Here is a 9193-nt window from a genome sequence, read left to right on the forward strand (position 1 = left end):
GCCCGAGTCAACCTCTTGTGCCCTCGGGTTCATCCCATTCCCCTCCACCCACTCAGGGTTCTTCCATTCCCCTCCCTGACCCCACAGATCACCCTCATTCCACCCACACCTGTCCCACGTTTTTTGCCCTCCTTGCAAGCCCAGGTGTGCCCATTCCCCTCCACCTGTGCCCAGCCTCCACCACTCAGCGCTGAAGGCACCCAAATGTCCATGCTGGCCACCTTCCCCTTCTCACCAGGGGCCAAGAGCTTTGCATCTCCAGTTTGAGACTTTTTCCAAGCTACCCTGAGCAGATAATCCTGGATAATGCTCAGCATTCAGGGACAGAAGCTCTGGAGACATTCATTGTACACCTCAATTCCCCCACAGAGCCCCTCGTGGGCTGCCAGGGGCAAAGTCCTTCCAAGCTACAGGTGCCTGATGAAATATTCCAAGATGGATTGCTCTATGTGGCTTGTCCAGTCATGGCCTCTTAATCTTTCCTTCTTCAGAGCCAGGTTTGTAGTCCTGCATACATCCCATGTCCTTGAGCCTCCCAGGCCACCTCAGCTGCCCTGATCCTTTCCACGCACATTCATCCACAGAGTTTGCAGGTTTGGGAAGTGTAAAATTACTTTTCCATGCTTGTTCCCTCTCTTCCAGCGAGGCATTGCTTCTTTACTTGGCCTCATTCATGCACTCCAGGGGCTACCCCATCCCTGATTTTGTGAGACACCCTCCTCTCCTACAGGCATTTTTAACCTTGCCCACATCCACTGGCACCAGCTCCATAATCCAGCTTTGTAGCTCTCCAGAATAACATCTGTCTCTTCTGTTGGCAGCTGTTTTTTTGGCTACAGGATTTTCCTTCTGCATCTGTCCAGAGTTAGTCGGATTTCTAAGACCCCATTTTAGCACTGTGTCCCTGGGACATTATTTGCCCAACCCAACCCATCCCAACACGGCAGGAGCAAGGGAGGCTCACGGCTCCCTGTGTCCAGACGTGTCTCAGGGGTCACACATCTCACCTTGACCCCTGCTTTGCCCAGACCAAGTGATGCTGCCTTTTTTTTCCTATTTCCCAGCAGTGATCTCTCCCCTACCAGGAACAAGCTCGTAGTGACTTGTAACACTGTGCTGAACATGTCTCCTTGTCCTTAGTTCAACACACATTTCACTTCCAAAAACTGATCAGACAAGAGGCAGCAACCCTCAACAGAAATTCTTCCCACTCCTCTTCCCGCTCATCCAAGCCCACCAAGGTGATGTACTGAAGGCAACTTTCTCCTGGAAATGCCATAAAGCTTTAGGGCAATGAGATATGAGACTTAGAGCAAGGGAGGAGAACGTGGGGATGGTGCAGAGCAGAACCCAGGGACTGTATGAAACGTCATATGGGATGTTTAGGGGAAGAGACGTAGGAAAGGGAAAGGGAGGGACCAGAGGAGGGACAAGCATGGGAAAACAGAGAGGAGAGGAAAGGTTTTGGTGGTGTGTAGGCAGTGGTAGATATTCTTGCCTGCCTTGGCAGCTTGTTTCAGCACTGCAGTCTGTTCCTAGACCCTCATTAAATCATATTTCTTCTGTGCAGCTGCACTCCCTGTTCAGAGCTGCCAAGGAGAGAGAGGGGCAGCTTCCTACTGGTTCACAAGAGGATAAGGATGAGGAAAGTGTAAGGATAAGGATAAAGAAAGCTTATACTCCTTATACTCCACATAGAAAGGCATAAGCCATCTTGTAATTCTACAGCTCTCATAATTGTCTGGTGTTGGCCCTGAAGAGTGAGAGATCTGGATTTGGTTTCGCTTGATTTGTGCTTGAAGGAGAAATGCAGTGGCAGGTGTAATTTTTGATGCTGGGCTGATGACCAAGACTCTCTTCTTCTGGCCTGAATAATGAAATCCTGAAGAAGGGCCATAATATTTCTCCTTGGCTTGAATTTTGCCTTCCTAGGGCAATAATTAGCTAAATCTCTTCACAATATAAGGGGTATCTTTCAGACCTTCTGTCACTTTCCTCAAAAAAAGAGAGAAAAAACCAACTCAGATGGCTTCCTCAGAGCAGTCTGAGGCTGCTACCTGGGTTCTCAGATCTGTAAAATGCAGATCAAAAGACTATTAAACAGGCTCATTACACCTCATGAAAACATTCCATAGCTGGAATTAGATTCAGATCTCAGCAGGTCCATCTCAGTTTTACCTAAGATAACAAAACAGATAACTTGACTCCTATCCAGATTTTTTTGTATGTGGAAGACTTTCAGGGGATAAACCCACAAGGTTTCTCTCCGTGCTGCTCCTGAAGCAAAGGACAGAATCTCCTTAAAAAAAAAATCCATGTAATTTGTCTGATGCAGGTCTTTATTCACACCAGAGAAGGAGGTTTCTGTTGTGACTGATCAATAATTTTCAGCTTATGAAAACCCTTCATAAAAAAATCAAGTGAAATATTACCTGATGATTCCACTTTCCCCTCACTTTCCTCCCAGCTATTGAAAAAGCAAGAGCACACTGTGCAGCCCAGATTCAGTTATCAGCAATTATCAAATATGCTCCAATAATTTCACACCTCTCTCATAACACAGGGTGCAGAAGTGTCCATAGTTTCAATTTCTCAAGTGACTTCACACACGCTCAATTTAAATTTTCCTGTCACCCACTACTAACTCATCTCAGAAAGCCTGGGGGTGGAGGAAATCAATTCCCTGACAGTTTGAAGCACACACACTCTGGAGCACGAATAATTGATATGATTTTTGAATGAACAGCTAAAATTCCGAGTATCAGTAATAGTACATGCTGCTCTTGTCTCCATCTAATTTCTTGGAGATAGTTCTGAAGTTTCCCAGAACCAGCAGCCTCAGGTCACCAAAGAGCTTCAGCTGCATCATTAGTGCAGGAATTAGAACTTTGCAACTCTTCAACCACTGAATCACCAGCACAAATGGGCTGTTTTCCTTTGGTAATTTACAGGATTCCTGCTAGTGATGCAAGATTACATCAAGGAGTTCTAATTTTTACTGCTTTAAACTAAAGTCTAAATTACCTCCATTGTGGCAGTGCTGCTCTCTTTTTAATTAGTTCCACCGCCTCATAATTATGATGAGTAAAGACTTAAGGTATGTACTAAAAAGGATCACAAGGAGACATTTAAGCCTCAAGTTAAGTACCCAGTATAAATTATTTTGGGGGGAAATATTGAATCAACATCAAACTTCAGCTATAGAGATATCATTTGTCTTCATTTAAGCCAGGTAAGAATTAGTGCCTGGTGTTATTAGTATTTTTAAAAGGACATTATTTAATTTTGAATTTTGGTAATTTTCCAGGTTGAAGACTACAGGATATGCTTATATTTGGCAGTTTATGAAGAGGAAGCTCCGTTTGCCTTACTGTGATGTTAAAACACAGATTATCACCCACACTTCCTCAAGTGTTTGCAGTTAATCAGCCCACTGGGCAGTGTCTGAAGTCACTACATGGCCTCATATTTTGTGTTGCTGAGCACAGGGGGACGGTCACTGCCCTGGTCCTGCTGCCACAAGCCAGGTGCCCTTGGCCTTCTGGCCCACCTGGGCTCATGTTCAGCCACTGTCAACCAGCACCTCCAGGGTCTTTGCCAACAGGGCAGCTTTCCAGCCACTCTGTCCCAGTGGGGCCCCAGCTTCGGGGGAAATGAGACCTGACCTGCAACACACACCTTTCCCCCACTCCAGGTCTCACACCCCACCTGCCCACCGCCCCCCACAGCTGGCACCAGGGGCTGGGAACAGCCACTGGGCCCCAGGGCCCCCATCCCAAAGGTGCCTTAGTGCCGGGTCAGAGCCCCAGGGTCAGCCTTGAGCCCCCTGGTACCACTGGGGGGGGCTGGAATCCCCCAGGCAGCTCCTGCAGCCCCCAAGCTACAGTTCCATCCCCTTTCCCACGGGATTTATTTCAGCTCCAGCCCCAGCATTTCCATTTCAGCTCCATGTGGGTTTGGCTCTGGCTCCAGTCCCAGGGTGCCCATTTTTATGTCCCCCCGGCCCAACAGATGGCATTTCAACCCCAGCCCTACAACCTTTATTTAAATAAACATCACAAAGCTAGTAATAGAATTAAAAAAAAAAAAAACAGAATAAAATAAAAACACCAGATCCAAAGTGCCCAAAACCCTTGCGGGAGCTCCCATCCGCACAAGGCAAGGGAGGTAGGGCAGCAAGGAAACGTAATGAGAATAGGAAAGGCATCAGTAGGGTACGGAAAAGGATAGATGAGGCGAGCAAGCATGGATGGGTGCAAGCAACGTAATGCAAATGAGCGGCCGGTAAAAGAGAGAAAAGTGCAAAGCGCCCCACGGCCGCCTCGCTCGCCTGCATGCCCCGCAGCTCCTCCTGCTGTTTTTCCCGCTGCTCGGCGATGGGGGCTCGAATCCCAGGCTGGCCTCCCCGCTCCGCCTCCGCACGCATGGCTGTGACTCCGCGCCCACCCTCTTCAGAAACAGCCCCGTGCTTCCGTCCAGCATGACCCGCCGGTTAAACCTTGCCCCGAATTTGGGGAACCCGGCCCACGTGTGGCCGTCAGCAAGCGAAGCCGTCGGGCACCCCCGGGCACCCAAGACACCGGGGTCCCGTCCCACGCGTCGACGATGCAGGAGCTGACTCACTGAGCTTCCCGCCCGGCTCCGCGGACCTGTCCCGCCTGCGGCAGCGCCGGAATCGAGGACATCGCGGCAGCAGCGAACACCACACCTGTGCACCTTCTAAACCAGTCCGGCTCAGGCAGAGCAGGTTGAGGCAAACGCCGCCCGCACGCGCGCAGCAGGACAGTATCACGCGCGGACAGACAGAGTTTATATTCTCATCTGCGCCGTACATTTGCTGGAGAGAAGGCACCCCTGCAGCCAGACGCCGCGGATGTTATCAACGCACGGAACAAGAACTCCAGCCAACCCGCCGTTCTGCTGGCTCCACCACACGGTCGCTCGCTAGGCCTGCCAGAGCCACCTCCACATCTTCCCAGCGACATTCTCGAGGGCCAGGGCAGGGCGCAGGAGTCGGCACAGCCTCTGCTCCCGCCGGGGGAGGGAGGGCATGATACAAGAATAAATACAGCTTTCAGAGCCCCCCCGAGCCCCCCACCCGCTGCTGCACAGCCTGGCCAAGGCATTTACAGGAGGAAATCTGTCAGCCAGAATCCAACCGAGGAGCAGACGTGTCCCGGAGGGGGCTAAGGCTGGCTCGTTCTCCTCCTGATCTCCTCCACCAGGCTCTCCCTGCGGATGTTGACCTACACAGGGGGGAGCACAAAGTTGCTTCAACACAACTCCAGCAGCTTCATGTGTCACCACAGTCGTGGCCCTGTGTCTCAGGAGGTCACACTGGGGTGGCACCAGCCCCTCTCTGGGGATGGAATGGGCTGCAGGACCCACAGGAGTTGAACCTGTAAGAGCAGGAACCACCTGCCTGCAATCCCAGTAAACCCCCTCCTGACCAGTGGTTGGGAGGGCAGTGCTCTTCTCACTCTTTCCTACTGGTTCCAAAGCCAGTGATCCAGTCAGAGACCATGCACTGCTTCCAGTGCTGCCTGCTTTGGGAATCTGTCCTGAGATAACAGGCACAGAGCAGCCTTGCAGTGTTACAGGGTTACAAGTCCTGCTCAATCCCACTCATTCTAAGAGGGCACCTCCAGGACCTTCATCAATGGTCCTATGTCATGGACAAAAAGCCCACTGATTCCCCCCCCCATGCTCCAGGCTCCTGGTGAGGAATAGCTGGGAGTTCAGGGAGATCCCAGAACAGAAAACTCTCCAGAGTTGGAGACAACAGCTCTCCATAGCTCCAGGAAGCTGCAATAGGGCAAGGAATGGGAATGTGGGGTGTTACAGAAGCTGCTGGGAAGCCCACTGGGTCAGGAGGGCTGGGCTGAGCCGGGCTGAAGGGTCACATAGCCCATCACCCCGTGGCAAAGCTGCCCCAGGCCTCACCTCCTCCCTGGTTGCCACAATGCGCAGTTTGATGACTCCATCCTTGAGCTCCTGCTCCCCCACGATGGCGACCAGAGGGATGCCCGTGTCCTCACAGTACTGCAGCTGGTTCAGCAGCTTGGGGTTCTTCTTGTACAGCATCTCTGCCTGGGAGAGAAGCAGGGCACGACCCTGTCATCAAACTGGGCTGTTCCACTGCACCCCCTCAGCCAGGCACTGCTGGTCTGGCCTGGTGAGCCTGTGGTTGTGTGGTGGGGAAGAGGATGGGTTCAGAGAGAAGGTTGGGCACCAGGTTTAACAAGGCCAAGTGCTGGGTCCTGCACTTTGGGTCACAACCACCACTGCAGAACTATAGGTTTGTGGCAGTGGGGCTGGAAAGCTGGGAGTGCTGGCTGACAGTGGCTGAACGTGAGCCCAGGTGTTCCCAGGTGGGCCAGAGGGCCAAGGGTATCCTGGCCTGTATCAGAAATAGTGTGGCCAGCAGGAGCAGGGCAGTGCCTGTCCCCCTGTACTGGCCCTGCTGAGGTTCCTCCAGGGCTGTGTCCAGTTCAGGGCCCTTCACGACAAGATATGGAGGGGCTGGAGAGTGTCCAGGGAAGGGAACGGAGCTGGGAAGGGGCTGGAGCACCAGGAGCAGCTGAGGGAGTTGGGGGGGCTCAGCCTGGACAAAAGGAGGCTCAGAGGGGACCTTCTTGCTCTCTGCAACTCCCTGACAGGAGGGGGAAACCTGGGGGGAGGTTGGGCTCTGCTCCCAGGGAACAAGGGACAGGACAAGAGGAAATGGCCTCAAGTTGTGCCAGGGGAGGTTTAGGTTGGATGTTGGGAAAATATCTTCCCCAAAAAGGGTGGTCAGGCCCTGGCTTAGGCTGTCCAGGGCAGCAGTGGAATCACCACCCTTAGAGGGGTGTTAACAGACATGTGGATGTGGCTCCAGTCCGTGCCACTGGGGTGTCCCTACAGGCCCAGGAGCCCTGCAGAGCACTGAGACATTCCCTTCCCCTCCCCTCATCAAGGCAGTGTGCCCATTGGGAATCTGTCCTGAGACACCAGACCCAGAGCAGCCCTGCAGTTTAACAGGGTTAACCAAGCCCTGCTGCCCAGCCCTTCCTGGAGAGTACCTGATTTGGGACACTGGGAAGAGACAGTCTGCCCCCAACTGCTCCCTGCTAACTCCTTCCTCCCAAAGCAAAGTCAGATCTGGTCCATTCCTGGCACAGAGAATGGACCAGGCAGCTCCTGACTTTGCCATCAGTGGGTCATACCTTGATTCCAGCATCCCACAGCTCGGAGATGAGCTTCAGCCGCTCTTCAAGGAGCTTCTTTTGGGCAGAGGCCACCAGCACCTGCGTCTCTGTTGTCCTGATCTTCTCCTCAGAGGCCTAGAGAGGGGACAAGACTCAAAAGATGCCACAGACATAACTGAGGGATCTGAGATTCCATGAGCAGGAGGGGTCACCACCCCAGGTGAGGAGGATCAGGCTCAGCAGGATGAACAGCACAAACTCGGAATCAGGGATGTTCCACAGACCCCTTCCTGGAGCAGAATCTCATTTCCTGCAGTTGTTCCATGATGGGGTGCTTAAGACAGCCCCCCTCCTGTTCCTCTACATCCAAGGGCCTCCCAGAGATCTGCTCCAAGCAGTTCAGGAGCAGCAAGCCCTGCAGAAGGTGGACAGAGACTCTGCTCTACAGCTGAGCTGCCAACTAGGGGTTAAATTAACAGCAGCAAACTGAGATGCTCCACCAGCTCCTGTGGCAGATGTTGGATATTCCAAGTGGCATTTTCCTGCTGCCTTGCTGAAGGGAGAAGCCTTTAAAAGGTCACCTGCAGAGGAACAAACCTGGCCAGGACCGGAGGTGGTGGGGGAGGAATTCAGTTTCTATTTAGAAATTCCAGTTGTGTCTGGCTGCCAGGAAAGAAGCAACACCAGGCCCCTGGGGGAGGAGAATGTGCAGCAGTGTTTTGGGAGGTCTTTTTACAAAGACCTATTTTACACCCATTGATTGGGATGGAGGACACACTGGTACAGCAACTCTGAGGACAGGGAAAGAGGAAAAAGGTATCTGGGAAACCCTCAGAGGCACTTTGCTTCCTGCCCTGGGACATCTGATCCCTGTCTCATCTCTGTAGTGCCATAGGCAGGACAAATAGATGTGTGAAGCTGTTGTTTCCTTGGAAGAGCAATGCTGTCCTGCCAAGGAGAACCTGGGGTCACAGATGCCTAATGCAGGGGGGAACACCAAGGCACCTGCCCTGGGTACCTGGCATTGCTGAGGATTTAAGTGCTTCCCACAGCAGCAGCTGGAGAAGCCATATCTGAGGCCTGTGGGAAGAAGGATCTTGCCTTCAGTGGGAGCCCCAGAGATCATCTGCCAGGCCAGAGATTTGGTGGTTACGTCCTGGCTCTGGCTCCTGCTGCAGAGCACAGCAGAGGCCTGGCTCGCTTCTCCGGAGGCTGTGGCAAGGAACATTCACTTCAGCATCTGCTGGACTGGGGATGCTGGGGGAAGATGTGAACCACTGCTTAGCTGAGCACCAAAGGCACCTACCTCCAGCCTCTGCTCCAGGATGGAGAAGATCCGCTCGATGCCAATGCTGACCCCCACGCAGGGCACCTTCCGGCCCTTGGGATCAAACATCCCCACCAGCCCGTCGTAGCGGCCGCCTCCAGCCACGCTCCCGACGCCCACCAGCTCCTCCACGTGCTCGTTCTCCTGCTGCAGCAGCACGGCCTCAAAGATCACCCCCGTGTAATAGTCCAGGCCCCGGGCCAGGCTCAGGTCGAAGGAGATCTGCAGGGCACGAGGGCGGCCCCGTCACTGGGTGCTTGGGGGGCTCACCCGGGCAGCACCCCCCCCTGCCCCTGCACCTCCTCACCTTCCCTGTGATGCCAAACAGGGTCAGGTACTCAAACAGCAGCTTCATGTCCCCCAGCCCCTCCTTGGCCAGCTTGTTCTGTGACAGCTTTGGGTCCTGCAGGAGCCGCTCGATCAGGTCCAGCCCACCTGTAGGAACCAGACTTGCCTCAGGTGTGCCAGGGCAGCAGCACCAGCCACAGTGGCCCCAGCCAGCCGTGTGTGTGCCCTGTGCACCCTCCATCCCCAGAACAAGCCCAAGGGCTCGGCCCCTCAGTGCTCACCGTGGAGCTGGACGTACTCCCCGATGCGATCCGCAGCCTCGGGAGAGAGCCCCTTCTCTCCCACCATCTCGCTCCTCACTTCCTCCCACGGCACCTGGGAGGGGACAGAA

General features: G+C 53.6%; 1 protein-coding gene across 1 annotated transcript in view; it reads right to left on the reverse strand.

Annotated features, from left to right (window-relative positions):
- Positions 1–4956: 4956 nt before the first annotated feature.
- The window catches only part of HARS1 (histidyl-tRNA synthetase 1), a 12372-nt gene continuing 8135 nt past the window's right edge, over positions 4957–9193 (reverse strand). The window contains exons 6-11 of the mRNA XM_029960270.1: positions 9084–9177; positions 8822–8949; positions 8494–8736; positions 7206–7322; positions 5944–6090; positions 4957–5246 (exon numbers count right to left, since the gene is read on the reverse strand). Of these exons, the coding sequence (XP_029816130.1) occupies positions 5187–5246; positions 5944–6090; positions 7206–7322; positions 8494–8736; positions 8822–8949; positions 9084–9177 (789 nt within the window). The 3' untranslated portion in view covers positions 4957–5186. The remainder of the gene's footprint in view (positions 5247–5943; positions 6091–7205; positions 7323–8493; positions 8737–8821; positions 8950–9083; positions 9178–9193) is intronic.

The sequence above is a fragment of the Manacus vitellinus genome, unplaced genomic scaffold (assembly GCF_001715985.3).
Source record: "Manacus vitellinus isolate BGI_N305 unplaced genomic scaffold, ASM171598v3 scaffold_25_pilon, whole genome shotgun sequence".
NCBI lineage: Eukaryota > Metazoa > Chordata > Aves > Passeriformes > Pipridae > Manacus > Manacus vitellinus.